Source organism: Melospiza melodia, chromosome 23 (genome assembly GCF_035770615.1).
Source record: "Melospiza melodia melodia isolate bMelMel2 chromosome 23, bMelMel2.pri, whole genome shotgun sequence".
NCBI classification, from domain to species: domain Eukaryota; kingdom Metazoa; phylum Chordata; class Aves; order Passeriformes; family Passerellidae; genus Melospiza; species Melospiza melodia.
In genome coordinates, this window is record NC_086216.1 from 9,884,572 (window position 1) to 9,902,836 (window position 18,265).

Sequence of the window (18,265 nt, forward strand, 5' to 3'; positions counted from 1 at the left end):
CCATTCCTGGGTTTAATTTGCTCATTCCTGGGTTTGATTTGCCCATTCCTGGGTTTGATTTGCCCATTCCTGGGTTTGGTTTGGTTTGCCGATTCCAGGTTTGCCCATTCTTGGGTTTGATTTACCCATTCCTGGGTTTGGTTTGGTTTGCCGATTCCAGGTTTGCTCATTCCAGGGTTTGATTTGCCCATTCCAGGTTTGCCCATTCTTGGGTTTGATTTGCCCATTCCAGGTTTGCCCATTTCCTGGGTTTGATTTGCCCATTTCAGGTTTGCCCATTCCTGGGTTTGATTTGCCCATCCCTGGGTCTGGTTTGGTGATTCTTGGGTTTGATTTACCCATTCCTGGGTTTGCTCATTCCAGGGTTTGATTTGCCCATTCCAGGTTTGCCCATTCTTGGGTTTGATTTGCCCATTCCAGGTTTGCCCATTCTTGGGTTTGATTTGCCCATTCCAGGTTTGCCCATTCCTGGGTTTGCCCATTCCAGGGTTTGATTTGCCCATTCCAGGTTTGCTTTGCCCATCCCTGGGTTTCCAGGGCCCTGGGCAGGCTCAGTCTGTCCCGCCCTGGTCCAGGGTCTCTCCTAACCCTGTAACCTGCCCGGGGTGATGAAGGCTCTGGGCTCACTGACCCCCCCACCCCAGTGCTGATCACACCCAAAACCCCAGCCCAAGTGGGGCCTGAGCTGATTTTCCAGGAGTTTGAGGTTCCCAAGCCTCCCCCAGCAGAGGGAGGTGAGCACAGAGGGATCACATTCCCTGCACATTCCTGCAAAGCCTTTCCCCGTGACTGGGGCTGAAGGTCAAACCCTCCTCCTCCTCCTCCTCAGGGACAATGTGGGGGTGGCTCCAGTGACCCTGAATCCACACTGGAGCTGCTCCATTCCCAGGGACAGGAACACCCCAAGTGAATTTTCACCACCAAAGCTCCCGTTTGTTTAACACCTTCCATATTTAATTTATTTAGAGATTTCTCTACATTAAAGTGTTTTCATGCCAAGGCTTCTGCCCTCCCATCCTGAACCTCAGGAAAAAGAGACTGGACACAGCTTTGGGTGGAATGCACTGGAATCAAGTCGCTGCTGCAGCCACAGAGAACACGGGACAAACCAGAGAACTGCACATGGGGACCTCAGGGAAAGCTGGAATTTGCACATTCCAGTCATGTTAGCACCTTCCCAGACACTGCAGGGAGGTGCAACATGCTCTGCTGAGCCAGCCCAGGGCTCAGACTACAGGAAAGCCTGGAAAAAGCAAGGAATTGATGGAATTGTGCCAGCAGCAGCAGCGGGCCCAGAGCCTCAGCTGAACCTGTTGGAAAAAGGAACAACACGGAATTGCCCAGCCAGGACTGCAGAGTTTGGGAATGCTGAGGCAAATCTGTGCCTGGAGTGCAAACCACAACAGCTCCAGCCATGGCACACCTGGAGCAGGTTGGAAATATCCCTTCTGACATTGAAAGCTGCCTTTTTTATCAGCTCCTGTTGCCTTGTGTGTGCAGGCCATGGTTTAAAAGCTGAGCTCACACCAGCAGACCTAGGCCAGGTTTTAGGTTGGTTTTCAGCTCTCAGGATTCCCCTCAGCAGCAGCACAAAGCCTTGAAGCACCAACAGCTGTGGTGACAATTCTGAGCCCAAACTGAGCTGCTGGTTCTGTTTGGCATCTCCAGAATCCAACCAAAAGAGGGTGAAAGAGGAAATTTACTCTGCAAACTTCAATTTAAAACCTGCAGTTCAATAATTAAGCTTGACCCTGGTAATTTCAGGTAGCACCTCAGGGGCCTTTGTCCTCTGAAAGGACAAGGACTTTTCCACCTTTGCTGGAAGTGTCACCTCCACATCCTTTCAGAATGTGCAGCCCTGCTTACAAACCTGCATTTTTCACCAAGGAAATGTTGTCACATTTGTTGCCACCAAGGAATGCAAGTTACATTTCCTCTTTCATTTTTTCTAACCCACGCTTTCAAAGTGAAGGTTTGCAATTTCTGGTCACGCTCAGCACCTTGAGAACCCCACAAAAAGCTCATTTCAAAGCTCAAAACCTCATGGTGGCTATTGCACATTTTCACAGCATCCTCCTGGAGATGCAGCCTGTGGGAGAAGGGAATAATTTTCCAAACTGCTCTCAGCTGGGAACACCGCCACAAGTGTCACCTGCTGCTGGGTGGAGCTGGGAGGGCGACAGGGAAACACCAACACATGGAAAAGGAAACCAAACCACAGAGCAGGGGCACGAGGAGCCGGGCTAGTGCTTGGCATCCCGAGGGTAGAACTCGGCCAGGGTGCTCTGGGGGATCCTCTTGAGCATCTCCTTGGGGAAGATCCTGAGCAGCTGCCAGCCGATGTCCAGCGTCTCGAACACCGTGCGGTTCTCGTAGGGCCCTGCGGGGACACGAGGGGCAGGGAGTGGCACAAGGAACACCCTGCTGTGATCCCTGCCCCGCTGGCAGCTGCTGCCAGCCTTACCCTGAGCGATGAAGTTCTTCTCAAACTTCTGCAGGAACTCCAGGTACAGGAGATCATCAGAGGTCAGCGCCTCCTCGCCCACCACGGCCTTCATGGCCTGCACGTCCTTGCCGATGGCGTAGCATGCGTACTGGGGGGGAAAGGGGGCTCAGGGAGCCTGGCAGGGCCCTCAAACCTCATCATCATCATCATCACCTCATGCCACCCCTGCCACGCCAGGGACACCTCCCTCTGCCCCAGCTTGTCCCAGCCTGGCACTGCAGGGATACACGGGCAGCCACAGCTTCTCTGGGAATTCCAGCCAGGAATTCTTTCCCAATCTCCCATCCATTCCTGCCCTCTGGCAGTGGGTTCCATTCCCTGTGTCCTGTCCCTCCATCCCACATCCCCAGTCCCTCCTGGTGCTGCTCTGGGATTTCCAGCCAGGAATTCCCAATTCCCAATATCCCATCCACTCCTGCCCTCTGGCAGTGGGTTCCATTCCCTGTGTCCTGTCCCTCCATCCTTCATCCCCAGCTCTCTTCCTTGTGCTCCTCTGGGAATTCCAGCTCAGCCCCTCACAGCCCAGGAATTCCCAATTCCCAATATCCCATCCATTCCTGTCCCCTGGCAGTGGGTTCCATTCCCTGTGTTCTGTCCCTCCCTGTCACCCTGATTTTTTAACATTTTCTAAGCCTTCTGATGTTTACATTCTTGTAGCAAACTTTCTCACACACTTTCTGTAAATAACTCATTGTTTCCTCTGGGAATTCCAGCCCAGCCCCTCCCAGCCAGGAATTCCTTCCCAATATCCCATCCATCCCTGCCCTCTGGCAGTGGGTTCCATTTCCTGTGTCCTGTCCCTCCAGTTCCTCCCCAGCTCTCCTGGTGCTGCTCTGGGAATTCCAGCCAGGAATTCCTTCCCAATATCTCATCCATTCCTATCCTCTGGGAGTGGAAGCCATTCCCTGTGTTCTGTCCCTCCATCCTTCATCCCCACTCCCTCCCCAGCTCTCCTGGTGCTCCTCTGGGAATTCCAGTCATGAATTCCTTCCCAATATCCCATCCATCCCTGTCCTCTGGAAGTGGGTTCCATTCTCTGTGTTCTGTCCCTCCATCCTTCATCCCCAGCTCTCTTCCTTGTGCTCCTCTGGGAATTCCAGCCATGAATTCCTTCCCAATATCTCATCCATTCCTATCCTCTGGGAGTGGATTCCATTCCCTGTGTCCTGTCCCTCCATCCTTCATCCCCAGTCCCTCCCCAGCTCTCCTGGTGCTGCTCTGGGAATTCCAGCCCAGGAATTCCTTCCCAATATCTCATCCATCCCTGCCCTCTGCCAATGGAAGCCATTTCCTGTGTCCTGTCCTCCCCAGATCTCCTTGGATCCCCTTCAAGCCCTGGAGGTGGCTCTGAGCTCTCTCCATGTGAACACCCCCAGCTCGGCTCTCCCCTCCTCTGGAATCATCCACAATTCCTCTTCAAACTCCAAACCTCTCACTGAACACTCAGCCAAGGCTTAGTGAAAGCAGCCTCGGGAATGTTCTGGATGCCTCAGCTGGGCAGCCCAGGGGGTTCTGTACTCACCAGCTGGTTGGACACATCAGCGTGGTCCTTCCTGGTCATCCCCTCGCCGATGGCCGACTTCATCAGCCGGGACAGGGAGGGCAGCACGTTGATGGGAGGGTAAATCTGGGGGAGAACACCCAGAATTAACAGGAATCCTTCAAATTCAGAATAACCCAAAGCACCTTGAGAGCAATGAGGCACACACCTGCCTGTTGTGCAGCTGTCTGTCCACGTAGATCTGTCCCTCAGTGATGTAGCCAGTCAAGTCAGGGATGGGATGAGTAATATCTGTGAAAAAAAAAAAAAAAAAAAAAAAAAGAAGTTTTGAAAATTTTCAGCCTTTTTTATATCCATTTTAGCACTGAGCTGCAGGTTGCCAGGTGACTTCAGCAATTATTCCCTCCACAAATCCCAAGTGTTCTTGGATGAGCACCAAGCCTGAGCCCTCAAAGGGCAGAACATTTTTAGCAGAAAGCACCAAAACCTGGAGCAGGAAAGAAACCTAAAGGCCCCAGGACTGCTGTGCTGCTGGGTGACCCCAAGGCAGCTCTTGGAGATTTATTTCACACCCAAGATAGCTCAGCTACCTCAGATGGCATAAAATCAGCAGGATGGCTTCTGTGGTGGTGTTGGAAACAAAAAGGTTTTAATAAAAGGCAAAATAACAAACTCTTTACAGAGAAAATACCGAGCCAGGTGCAAGAGATTCTTCCTCCTGGTAAAACACCTCACAAAAGTGATTAATTTCTTTGTTCTCTTCTTTATTCTAGTGAATTGCCCAGGTGGGACTTTTTGGCTTTGTCCAATTGGGAATCCTTAAATTTGAGGTGAAGTCCCCCAGGTTCTGTAAGATGCCTTTTTCACCTAAACCTCTAAACTTCTCTTTTTAGGGCACAAAGGACAGTTTTGTCACTCAGTCAACAAGATGCACATTCCTCCAGGGACTCGAGGCACAATCCTACAGTGAATTCCTACACCAATTTGCTCTCAAGTTTGAGGTGAACTCTTGAGACTTCAGAACAAACCCAGGTCCTATGAGAGGCCTTTTCCACTTGAACCTCTAAATTTCCTTCCTTTTTGAGGGGACAAAGGACACTTTTGTCACTCAGGAGGCACATTCCTACAGTGACTCACCAATTTGCTCTCCTTAAGTTTGAGGTGAAGTTCCCCAGATCCTATGAGAGGCATTTTTCACCTAAACCTCTGAACTTCTTTCCTTTTTAAGGGGACAAAGGACAGTTTTGTCACTCCATCAACAGGTGGCACATTGCCCCAGTGACTCCAGGCACATTTTTCACAAGGACTCACCGTCGTTGGGCATGGTGAGGATGGGGATCTGGGTGATGGAGCCGTTCCTGCCCTCCACACGCCCTGCACGCTCGTAGATGGTGGCCAGGTCGGTGTACATGTAGCCAGGGAAGCCTCGGCGCCCAGGCACCTCCTCCCGAGCTGCTGACACCTGGACAGCCACAAAAAATGTGAAAAAAAAAATGAGTATTTAATTATTAGCTTTCGGCAAATATTCAAATGAATATTATATGTGTTGTGTTAGAAAGTTATGCTGTGTTAATTCTCTTAAAATTATAGTTTTAGGTTATGAGAGGAATGGTGGATTTGTGTTTCCAAACAAGCTGTGGGTCTGCTGGGAGATAAAAGCAGCACTGGGAGATAAAAGAAACAATGGGAAGGATTCCACTGATGGATGAATGGAAAAAGAGATTGACTTTTATAAATAAACTTTAGGTTTGCTGATAAATGAAATTAGACATTGAAAGATGAAAGAAACAATGGAGAAGAAAAGCCTCTAAATTCTGAAAGAATTAAAAATTAAAAGGGAAAAAGAAATCTTCAGTATCAGGCGTATCGAGGAGTCTGAACCTCTCAAGTACCTCAGCTAATGGGGAAAAACCCCTAAATTCATTAAGAATTAAAAATGAAAAGGCAGGGTTATACATTAGAGGGGAATCTTTGGGATCAGGTGTTCTGGGGAGTCTGAACCTCCAAATACCTCAGCCAATGGGGAAAACCCCCTAAATCTGTAAGAATTAAAATGAAAAGGGAGGGTTATACATTAGAGGGGAATCTTTGGGATCAGGTGTTCCAGGGAGTCTGAACCTCCAAGTACCTCAGCCAATGGGGAAAAAACCCTAAATTCCATAAGAATTAAAATGAAAAGGCAGGGTTATACATTAGAGGGGAATCTTTGGGATCAGGTGTTCCAGGGAGTCTGAACCTCTCAAGCACCTCAGAAATGGGGAAAGAGAGAAGGGAAATGTGGCTGGAAATTGGGATAAAAAGGGAGGCTGCATCCCAGGCTGCTCCAAGCCCTGTGTCCAACCTGGCCTTGGACATTTCCAGGGCTGGAATTGCCACCAGTGAAATAAATCCCAGCCCACCAAGGATCACCAAAAATCCTCACCGGCTGCTCCCAACCATCCCAATGAACATTAATTCCAACAGCTCGAGCAGCAGCTCGGCTCCTCACTTCAGAGCACCCCTTTCTGCCAACACCCCCATTAATTAACACCTTAATGAGCACACACACCTCTCGCAGAGCCTCAGCATAGGAGCTCATGTCTGTCAGGATGACCAGCACGTGTTTCTCACACTGGTAGGCCAGGAACTCTGCCGTGGTCAGCGCCAGCCGGGGCGTGATGATGCGCTCGATGCTGCAACACAAACTGCTGTCACCTGCAGGGACACCTGAGAGCCACACCTGGGGCTGCCTGGCACCACTGCAGCTCCAGTGCAGCCCCTGCATGAAGGAATGATGGGGGGTAGCACGGTTGGGATGGATGGAGACGACAGATCTCTGAAGCCAGGGCGTGGAATTTGGGGTTTATTGCAAAGGGCCCTGCTGGGAGCTGCCAGGCACAGCTCAGAGCAGCCCCAAAGAGGGAGGGAGATAAAGAGTGTGGTGAAGAGAGAATGAAAGAGTGAAAGAGAGGATCAGAGGGCAAGGTTCCTGTTACAATACAATAAATCTTCTTCTGGTCGTGGAATTTGGGGTTATTGCAAAGGACCAAGTGCAGGGCCCTGCTGGGAGCAGCCAGGCACAGCTCAGAGCAGGCCTGAGAGAAAAGAGGGGGAGAGAGGATGAGAGGGTGAGAGAGTAAAAGGGTAAGAGCTAAAAGAGCAAATTTCCCATTCCAATACAGTAAATCATCTTCTGTGTTGAATATTCTGATTCTCACTAACCAATCTAGTCCAAGATACAAATCCTACAGCATTTACATACAGCCTATAAGAATCATTACGTTACCATCCTGTGTTACATTTTAAACCCTACAAACTCCTCTTTGGGCCCTTCTGCCAAGCTGTAGGGTCTGCTCTGAGCCTTGGCCTGTCTGCAAGCAGAGGGTGTTGTTCCATCAAAAGGGGATCACCTTCAGCCAGCCACACCATTGTTTTCCAGTTGTTCAGTAACTGAGGGATCTCAAAGCTTGCTTTCATTTCAGTCTCACTTATAATTTCCATAATCTCAAAATCTTTTGCCAGGCAATCATATTGATAAGGTTGTCCTGTTTCATCTTCCCCAACATCTGCAGCAGCTCCAGCACCATTGCACCTGGAGCAGCATTTTAGCTGCACCACCAGCACTGCACTCGCAGCTCCATCCGAATTTCACTTCCAGCGTTGCTGCCACAAAGCCCCACCCCACAAGTGGCACCTGCACAACCCCCCCAGAAGGCTCTGTGCCCCCCAGAAGGCTCTGTGCCCCCCAGGTGTTTGTCCTGCCCCCTCAGGGGGTGCCACTCACGTGGGGTCGTTGGCCAGGTTCAGGAACAGGCACACGTTGTCCATGGAGCCGTTCTCCTCAAAGTCCGACTTGAAGAACCGAGCGGTTTCCATGTTCACCTAAAGCACAGCTCTGCGTTGGACCTGGCTCATTTCCCCACCAATTAAGGGCTGATGAGCTCATTAATAACCCACTGCAAAGATCTCCAGCCATCAGGTTCCTCTACACTGTCAGAGTGAGCAAATTCTGGAATTCCAGGCTGGAGATCAAGTCTGAGGTGTTTTATCCTGACCAGCCAGGCTTTGTTGGAATCATGGAATGGTTTGGGTGGAGAGGGACCCCAAAAACCCCTCTGCGGGAATCCACAAAATCAGAGGGTTTTGGGAAAGCTGCAAAAGGCCTCAGAGACAGCAGAACTGTGATCAGAGCTGAGCAGCAGCCATGAGATTGGTCAGCAGAAAAATTATTTAAACTGTAGAAAAGCAAGGACAAATAGAACAATGGACTGTGTATTAATGCTTGTCTAGAATAACTCTCTAAGCTGCAGAGAAGTTTATCTAGAGAGATATTGGGAAGGTTAAAGATTAACAATGGAGCTCTGTTCATTGTGTTTAAGGCTCACAAGCAGGTATTGTATTCGAAATAAGCAAGCATTGTTTAACCAAAGGTACCTGCGCTCATAGTGGTTGGATAGAACTACTGTCAATGTGCTTTTGCTTTGTGTGATTGGGTCAAAAAACTTTTAAAGTGAGTTGTAATATTAAGTTTTTTGGCCTGCTGCCTGAGATGTGAGCTGGTGGCATCTTCCCATTGTCATAACCATGGAATGGGAGTGATGCTGGAAAATAAAACAGCTCAAGGCACGTTCCCAGCAGTCCCATCTCGTTCGCATCTGGAAATCGTCACCCTGTGTAAATAATCACCCTGTGTAAAGAGTCACCATCCAGTGCCATGGGCAGGGACACCTCTCACCATCCCCAGGGTGCTCCAAGCCTCACCCAGCCCTGCACACTCCAAGGATGAGGCAGCCACAGCTTCTCTGAGCAGCCTGTCCAGAGGCAGATCCAGCCTTGGGGATTTTCACCCGTTCTTTAATTCCACACACACACACACAAAAGCTGCTCAGGCCTCAGCCACTCTCAGAATGTCTCTGATTCCTGCAGCCCAACCTTGCCCCAGCTCTGTGGGCTCACCCCCATGGCAGCAAAGACAATGGCAAAGTTCTCCTCGCTGTAATCCATCACATCTTTGGATTTCTTCACCAAGCCAGCCTGGCGACAGATCTGCGCTGCGATCTAGAAAGGAAACACCCCAAGGTTTGCACCTGATGCTGTCCCACAGCCCAGAATTAAATTTATTTTGGCTCCCACCAGGTTTAGAGCAGCTCTGAGGGCCTCACCTCGTTGTGGGGCAGCCCAGCAGCTGAGAAAATGGGGATTTTCTGGCCCCTGGCAATGCTGTTCATGCCATCGATGGCAGAAATGCCAGTCTGGATCATTTCCTCTGGGTAGATCCGGCACTGGGGGTTGATTGGCTGGCCTGTGGGATGGTGGAGAGAACACAAAGTTACTCCCTGGACACTCAAAGAGCATCTTTCAAACACTGCAGGAAATTTTTTGCTCCATCTCCCTGCACTTGGGTAATTTAATTAGAATTTGGTCATACATATACTCAAAAATGAGTGGAAACCCCAATATGACAGCAACAGATCTTCACCTGCACCTGGTCACACCTGATCTTTCAAAATTCTGCTGTGAAATGTTCATGTCAGTGGTAAAAATGATTTAAAACTCTGCCAGGTTATCAGAATTTCACCTCAAATAACAAAGAGCATCTTTCAAACATTGCAAAAAATTTTTTTGGTAATTTAATTAGAATTTGATGCCATACACAAATTCAAAAAATACAAATCCCACTGTGACACCAACAGATCTCAGCTGCCCCTGGTCACACCTGACCTTTCAGAACCCAAGATTCTGCTGTTAAATGCTCATGTCAGTGGTAAAAATGATTTAAAACTCTGCCAGGTTATCAGAATTTCACCTTTAGGTGCTGTAGATTAAGTTTTCAAATAACAAAGAGCATCTTTCAAACACTGCAGAAAATTTTTTGCTCCCTCATCTCCCTGCACTTGCATAATTTAATTAGAATTTGGTGCCATTCACATACTCAAAAATGAGAATAAGCTCCTCCCAAGTTAGATCTTGTGTTGTAATATAAAACAAATAGAGTTAGTTCTTGTGTTCAAAGATATAAATTCAGCTGGAACACACCGGGTTTGATTTTATTCCCCCTCAGAAAAAAAGGATTAAGAACAAACCCATAATGTCCAGGAAATCCTCAGCCAAGACAATGGGACCTCTGTCTATGGGTTTTCCTGACCCATTGAACACTCTGCCTATAGGAAAGAGCAAGAAAAAAAATGAGAATTATTGTGAAAAGCAGATAAATTTGAATAATTCTGTTCACTGGCCACATCCACAGGTAAATCCTCACCAAGCATGTCCTCTGAGACCGGGGTCCTCAGGATGTCCCCAGTGAACTCACAGGAGGTTTTCTTGGCATCAATCCCTGAAGTGCCTTCAAATACCTGCAAATGCAGCAGGAAAAATAAAAAATCAACCACAGGAAAGGAGTTTTGTGCTTCACAAAGTAACTCCTGAATGCTGCTTCACCTGCAGCCTCAGGGCACAAAGCAGGAGCTGCTCTGAAAGGGCTGCAAGAGCTGGTGGAAAACACCACAAAAAAATCTTGTTTTTCAAAAAAATCCTGAATTTTATCAGCAACAGCCACCCAACCTGGTGTAATTCCTTGGATGTCAAGTGGCAAGTTCTTCGGATTCAATAATGTGAAAAAGAAAAAGCTTTTTAGGAGAAATATATAAAATATCAGCACGGGGATGATCTGGAATCCAACGCTGCAAATTCCAGGGGGTTCCATTAATCCAGCAGCAAAGGAATCCAGGGGGGTGGGAATAAATGGAAATAAATCCAGTGAAGATGGAAACAAAAATGTCATTGTGCATGGTCAGAAATCTCCTCACATTATCAATGCCACCTGCACTAGAACAAGCAGGTGATTTTGTTGTTTCCATTGAAAAAGAACAAAGCTCCAGGCAGGTTTGATTTGGTTTGGGGCTCATCCTGATGAATTAATGATGGGGAAAGAGCTTCCTAAAAAATCCTAAATTCTATCAGCAACAAGCAACCAAACTTGGTGCAATTCCTTGGATCTCAAGTGGCAAGTTCTTCGGATTCAATAATGTGAAAAAGAAAAAGCTTTTTAGGAGAAATATTTAAAATATCAGCACGGGGTTGATCTGGAATCCAACGCTGCAAATTCCAGGGGGTTCCATTAATCCAGCAGCAAAGGAATGCAGTGGGGGTTGGAAATAAATCCAGTGGGGTAGAAATAAATGCAGTGGGGTGGAAATAAATGCAGAGGGAGTGGAAACAAAAATGTCTTTGTGCATGGTCAGAAATCTCCTCACATTATCGATGCCACCTGCACTGGAACAAGCAGGTGATTTTGTTGCTTCCATTGAAAAAGAACAAAGCTCCAGGCAGGTTTGATTTGGTTTGGGGCTCATCCTGATGAATTAATGATGGGAAAGAGCTTCCTAAAAAATCCTAAATTCTATCAGCAACAAGCAACCAAACCTGCTGCAATTCCTTGGATCTCAAGTGGCAAGTTCTTTGGATTCAATCATGTGAACAAGAAACAGATTTTTAGGAGAAATATTTAAAATATCAGCACGGGGTTGATCTGGAATCCAACACTGCAAATTCCAGGGGGTTCCTTTAATCCTGGAGCAAAGGAATGCAGTGGGGGTTGGAAATAAATGGAAATAAATCCAGTGATAATGGAAACAAAAATGTCATTGTGCACGGTCAGAAATTTTCTCAAATTATCAATGCCACCTGCACTGGAACAAGCAGGTGATTTTGTTGTTTCCATTGAAAAAGAACTAAGCTCCAGGCAGGTTTGATTTGGTTTGGGGCTCATCCTGATGAATTAATGATGGGGAAAGAGCCTCCTGCTCCTACCTGAACCACAGCTTTGGAGCCACTGACTTCCAGCACCTGCCCGCTCCTCCTGGTGCCATCGGGCAGGGTCAGGTGCACGATCTCGGCGTACCTGGGGAACTGAGGAGGCACAGGGAGGAGGGAAGGGGTTAAACTGCAGCCAGAAAACAAAAATCATCACCCTCCCAACCTAGTTTCTGAAAAATTACTCTGGTTTTTATGAATAATTTATCATCTCAATCAAACTCCTGCCCAGGATATGAAATCTCGAAAGTGAAAGGTGTTTCTATGTGAGTGTTTGGATGGTTGGAGATGGTAGAATTAGTTCTAAAATCTCCAAATTGTGGCAGAAAGACTCAGTGCAGCCTCTGCACAAGAAGAAAAACCTGCAGATTTGCCTGAAAAGAAGCCAGGAGTGTCCACAGCTTCCTTTTCCAGATGTGGAAACAGAAAGGTTGGGAGCAAAGCAAACAGCTTTAATTCAGCTTGGAAATTCATCAGCATTCCAGGGTTTGGGAAAACTCAAACTCTGCTTCCTTTCTTCCTTCCCCCAAGAAAGGAAAACTCAAACTCTGCTTCCTTCCTTCCTTCCCCCAAGAAAGGAAAACTCAAACTTTGCTTCCTTCCTTTCCCCACAAAGGAAAGAAAAACCCAAATTCTGCTTCCTTTCTCTCCCCAGGAAAGGAAAGAAAAACTCAAACTCTGCTTCCTTCCCCTAGAAAGGAAAGGAAAACTCAAACTCTGCTTCCCTTCTCCCTCTCCTCCTGCCTCAGAGGAATTTCCCACTCCCATTCATCCCAGCAGTCAGAAATGCACCAAGGTGGCTCTGGGGAGCTTGCCAGCAGGTGGATTTTATCTTTCCCAGCTTTTCCTGGCAATTCTCCCTCCAAAATCTCCATCAACAGCTGAGAATTTACCTTAACCTGGTCCAGGATAACCAGGGGCCCGTTCACACCTGACACGGTTTTGTAAGCTGCAAAAAAAAACCACAGGGCAGGGTCAGGAATGGGAACTTCCTCAGGGACATCCCAGACCCAATTCCCACATCCCAGACCCCATTTCATTCCATTTTCCAGATTCCATTTCCCACATCCCAATTCCCATTTCATCCCTTCCCACATCCCAATTCCCATTTCATTCCATTTTCCAGATTCCATTTCCCACTTCATCCCTTCCAACATCCCACATCCCATTTCCCACTTCCCATTTCCTACTTCCAATTTCATCCCTTCCCACATCCCATTCCCCCCTTCCCCATTCAATCCCATTTTCCAGATTCCAGCTCCTACTTCATCCCTTCCCACATCCCATTTCCCACTTCCAATTTTATCCCTTCCCACATCCCAGACCCCATTTCCCACATCCTAATTCCCATTTCATTCCATTTTCCAGATTCCATTTCCCACATCCTAATTCCCATTTTATCCCTTCCCACATTCCATTTCCCATTTCATTCCATTTTCCAGATTCCATTTCCCACTTCCCATTTCCCACTTCCCATTTTATCCCTTCCCACATCCCAGTTCCCATTTCTCACATCCCAGACCCCATTTCCCACATCCTAATTCCCATTTCATCCCTTCCCACATCCCAATTCCCATTTCAATTTTCCAGATTCCATTTCCCACTTCCTACTTTCCAATTTCATCCCTTCCCACATCCCATTCCCCCCTTCCCCATTCAATCCCATTTTCCAGATTCCAGTTCCTACTTCATCCCTTCCCACATCCCATTTCCCACTTCCAATTTTATCCCTTCCCACATCCCAGTTCCCATTTCTCACATCCCAGACACCATTTCCCACATCCTAATTCCCATTTCATTCCACTTTCCAGATTCCATTTCCCACTTCATCCCTTCCAACATCCCATTTCCCACTTCCCATTTCCTACTTCCAATTTCATCCCTTCCCACATCCCATTTCCCCCCCTTCCCCATTCAATCCCATTTTCCAGATCCAGTTCCTGCTTAATCCCTTCCCACATCCCAGTTCCCATTCAACCCCATTTCCCACTCCATCCCCTGCACCAAGCTCAGATTTGGGGCCTGATTTCTGTTTATTGGGAACCCCACAGGAAGGATTAGGGACAGGATTGGGTGTCCAGCATTCTTCCTGCTCCCTGGAGGTGACACTGACACAATCCCAGTGTTTATTTGCCACTACAGGAATTCCTGGAGCATTCTTCCTGCTCCTGAAGGTGATCCCAGTGTTAATTTTCCAGGACAAGAATTCCTGGAACATTTTTCCTGCTCCTGAAGATGATCCCAATGTTTATTCCCCATTACAGGAATTTCTGGAGCATTTTTCCTACTCCTGGGGGTGACACCAACATGATCCCAGTGTTTATTCTCCAGGACAAGAATTCCTGGAACATTTTTCCTGCTCCTGAAGATGATCCCAATGTTTATTCCCCATTCCAGGAATTCCTGGAGCATTTTTCCTGCTCCTAGAGAGGACCTCAGTGTTTCCTTTTCCATGACAGGAATTCCTGGAACATTTTTCCTGCTTCTGAAGATGATCCCAGTGTTTCCTTCTGCCATTACAGGAATTTCTGGAGCATTTTACCTACTCCTGGGGGTGACACCAACATGATCCCAGGATCCCAAATCCCAGTGGGGCCAGCCAAGATCCCAAATCCCAGGATCCCAAACCCCAGTGGGGACACCCACAGCCCAGGCAGGATCCCAAACCCCAGGATCCCAAATCCCAGCAGACAGGAACGGGGAATGGGTTTTGGAACAGGAACAAGCAATAGGATTGGAAACAGGGAATGGGAACAGGACATGGGGAATGGGATTGGGAACAGGACATGGGGAAATAGGGAATGGGATGTGGAACAGGGAACGGGGACAAGACTGGAAACCAGGATATAGGGAATGGGATTGGGAACTGGGAATGGAAACTGGGAATGGGAAATGGAAACCAGGATATAGAAACTGGGATTGGGAAATGGAAACCAGGATATAGGGAATGGGATTGGGAACTGGGAATGGAAACTGGGAATGGGAAATGGAAACCAGGATATAGAAACTGGGATTGGGAAATGGAAACCAGGATATAGGGAATGGGATTGGGAACTGGGAATGGAAACTGGGAATGGGGAATGGAAACCAGGATATAGGGAATGGGATTGGGAACTGGGAATGGGATATGGAAACCGGGATATAAGGAATGGGATTGGGAACAGGAAATGGGAACAGCATTGGGATCAGGAACAGGGAACCAGGATATAGGGAATGGGATTGGGAACTGGGAATGGAAACTGGGAATGGGAAATGGAAACCAGGATATAGAAACTGGGATTGGGAAATGGAAACCAGGATATAGGGAATGGGATTGGGAACAGGGAATGGAAACTGGGAATGGGGAATGGAAACCAGGATATAGGGAATGGGATTGGGAACTGGGAATGGAAACTGGGAATGGGGAATGGAAACCAGGATATAGGGAATGGGATTGGGAACTGGGAATGGAAACTGGGAATGGGGAATGGAAACCAGGATATAGGGAATGGGATTGGGAACTGGGAATGGAAACTGGGAATGGGATATGGAAACCGGGATATAAGGAATGGGATTGGGAACAGGAAATGGGAACAGCATTGGGATCAGGAACAGGGAACCAGGATATAGGGAATGGGATTGGGAACAGGAAATGGAAACCAATATATAAAAACTGGGAATGGGAAATGGAAACCAGGATATAGGGAATGGGATTGGGAACAGGAAATGGAAACTGGGAACGGGAAATGGAAACCAGGATATAGAAACTGGGAATGGGATTGGGAACTGGGAATGGGAACAGCACTAGGATCAGGAACAGGGAACCAGGATATAGGGAATGGGAACTGGGAAAGGGATTGGAAACAGCATTGGGAATGGCAACAGGGAATAGGAATGGGAACCAGGAATGGGACACAGGACACAGGGAATGGGGTTGGTAACAGGGAGTGGTATTGGGATAGAGGGAATGGGATTAGTAAAAGGGTATGGGGCTGGGATATAGGGAATGGGAACTGGGATAATCAAGAATGGGATCAGGAACCAGGACTGGGAACTGGAATCTAAGGAATGGGATAGGGAACAGGGAGTGGTATTGGCATATAAGAAATGGGATTAGTAACAGGGAATGGGGCTGGGAACTGGGATATGGGAATGGGATTGGGATAATCAGGAATGGAACTGGTAATGGGAACTTGGATACAGGGAATGGGGATAGTAACAGGGAACTGTACTGGGATATTAGGAATGGGACTGGGAACTGGGATGTAGGGAATGGGATTAGTAACAAGAATGGGATATTGGGATATAGAGAACGGGGCTGGGATAGCCAAGAACGCGACTGGGAACCAGGATTGAGATCCAGGAAACGGGGTCGGGAATGGGGCCAGGATATCGGGAATAAGAGCAGGGAATAGGGCAACAGGAACCGGGAATGGGATTGGCAACAGGGAATGGGATATAAGGGAACGGGATAATCAGGAAGGAACCAGGAATAGGGAATGGAAAAGCTGACCCTGGGTGAGGCATTTGATGTGGAAAGGCTGACCCCGAGTGAGACATTCCACCCCGTGACTGTCCCATGAGCTCTCCTTCCTCAATCGGCCTCTCAGGCAGTTCCACGGCAAACCAAAAGCAGCCCGGAACATTTCCCATTTTCCCAGTTCAGGGAAAATCCAAATCTCCACGGAAAACCCTGCGGTGCCCCCGGCCCCCGCCCTGCCAGCAGCCTCTGCTCCAGGCAAAGCCCCGAACTGCAGCGATGGGTTTGGCTCCCAAACCTGGCGGAGATTCCCAAGGATCCGTGACCCAGGAGCTGCTGGGCAGCCCCTGCAGCTCCCGGTGCTATTCAGGGCACAGGCAAAGCCATTTTACGTAATTACAGCCATAAAATCACCTTCAAGCACTCTGATTTCTCCTCACTGCGCTGCCATAAAGCGATTTCACCAAAGCCCCGCATTTCCCCTTTTTTCACCCGATTTCTCAATTCAGCGTTAAATACAGACACCATCCCACCGCCAGCACTTCCAGCTCCGGGAACAAACCCCGGCTTTCGGGAAGGACACGGGCCGGGTTAATTACGGTGTTAATTAGGTTGTTAATTAACCCCGGCTGCTCTGAGGGGGTGGGCGAGCCGGCACTGCGGCCTGCCCGGGCCCGGCGCTGCGGCCCCCGAGGCGGGCGGATCCCCCCTCCCGCACCCCACCCCGGGTCCCCCCGCACTCACTGAGGCGCGGCTGGGACAGGAAATCGCGGGTCAGAGCCGCCGCCTGCTCGCGGGGCCCACCGGGCCCGGCGCCGTTCACGGCCCCGCGCAGCGCCCGCACCGCCGCCATGTTGGACCGGCTGCTGAGGGGGGCGGATGCGCATGCGCTGTTATAGCGACCACAGGGACACGCCCACTGACGCACGGGACACGCCCACTGACGCACGGGACACGCCCACCCGCGGAGAGGGGCGGGGCCGGAGCTGTCCCAGGTCCTGAAAGGGGAAGGGGAAAAGGAAAAGGAAAAGGAAAAGGAAAAGGAAAAGGAAAGTCAAAAAGGGAAGAGGAAATGAAAAGGGAAAAAGGGAAGAGAAAGAGCAAGAGGAAGAGGAGGAGAGGAAGAGGGAAAAGGGAAAAGTAAAAGGAAAAGTACAAGGAAATAGGAAAGGGAAGGTGAAGAGGAAAAGGAAGAGGAACAGGAAAAGGGAAAAGTAAAAGGAAAATGAAAAGGACAAGGAAATTGGAAAGGGAAGAGAAAGAGGAAAAGGAAGAGGGAAAAGTAAAAGGAAGAGGGAAAAGAGAAAAGAAAAGAGGGAAAGGGAAAAGGAAAAACACAAGGAAAATAAAAGAAAAAGGGAAGAGGAAGAGGAAGGAAAAAGCTTAATTGTTAAGAATAAAAAAATTGCAGAGTCAAAAGGCGAAAGGTATGAGGAAAAAAGGCAAGAGAAAGGAAGAGGAAAATAAGGAAAAGGAATGAAGAAAAAATTTTAAAACTGTTAAAATAATAAGAGAGGAAAATAGCAAAAAAAGAAGAATAAAAGGCAAAAGGAAGGAAAAGAGAAGTAGAGCGAGGAAGCTGGAGCAGTGAGGCAGAACAGGTTGGGGTTTTAAATCAATCCCATCCCGCTGGCTCAGAACTGGAAATATTTGGGGAAAACATCTGCAAAGAGACCTGGGTGACTCTGCCTGGAGCAACAAGGAGGCGGAGAGACAGGAAACCTCCTGAAGAGGCTGCAAACAGAACAGATAACTGCACAGAAAGGGTTAAATGCAGAAAAACAGGAGGGGAAAAGGAAAAAAGGGGAAGGCGAAGGAGAATTGAGAGCCTTCTGTTGAGTTTGCAGGATCCCGAAAGAGGAATTGAGAATCTGACTCCATGTTCTTAGAAGGCCAATTTATTATTTTATGGTATTATATTATATTACATTATATTACATTACATTATGCTATACTAAAGAATAGAGAAAGGATACCGACAGAAAGATAAAAGATAATAATGAAAACT

At 48.1% G+C, this 18,265-nt stretch overlaps 1 protein-coding gene across 1 annotated transcript; it reads right to left on the bottom strand.

The window, feature by feature from the left end:
- Window positions 1-932: 932 nt before the first annotated feature.
- ATP6V1B2 (ATPase H+ transporting V1 subunit B2) lies at window positions 933-17,120 on the bottom strand. Its single transcript, XM_063175089.1, has 14 exons — window positions 17,002-17,120; window positions 12,692-12,747; window positions 11,796-11,894; window positions 10,246-10,339; window positions 10,070-10,147; window positions 9,149-9,288; window positions 8,943-9,044; window positions 7,771-7,868; window positions 6,556-6,679; window positions 5,319-5,469; window positions 4,216-4,298; window positions 4,029-4,133; window positions 2,465-2,594; window positions 933-2,380 (listed from the first exon to the last, which is right to left on the bottom strand). Exons 1-14 carry the CDS (start codon window positions 17,108-17,110, stop codon window positions 2,244-2,246), a joined length of 1,506 nt encoding a protein of 501 aa, XP_063031159.1. The 5' UTR covers window positions 17,111-17,120; the 3' UTR covers window positions 933-2,243.
- Window positions 17,121-18,265: the final 1,145 nt, after the last annotated feature.

Excerpts from the sequence above, each read along its gene's own strand:
- ATP6V1B2 (XM_063175089.1), bottom strand. The coding sequence starts at position 17,110 with ATGGCGGCGGTGCGGGCGCTGCGCGGGGCCGTGAACGGCGCCGGGCCC. Across the intron at positions 10,340-11,795 it reads GCTCCAAAGCTGTGGTTCAG|GTATTTGAAGGCACTTCAGG; the intron begins GTAGGAGCAGGA and ends CTGCATTTGCAG. Across the intron at positions 7,869-8,942 it reads TTGTCTTTGCTGCCATGGGG|GTGAACATGGAAACCGCTCG; the intron begins GTGAGCCCACAG and ends GCTGTGCTTTAG.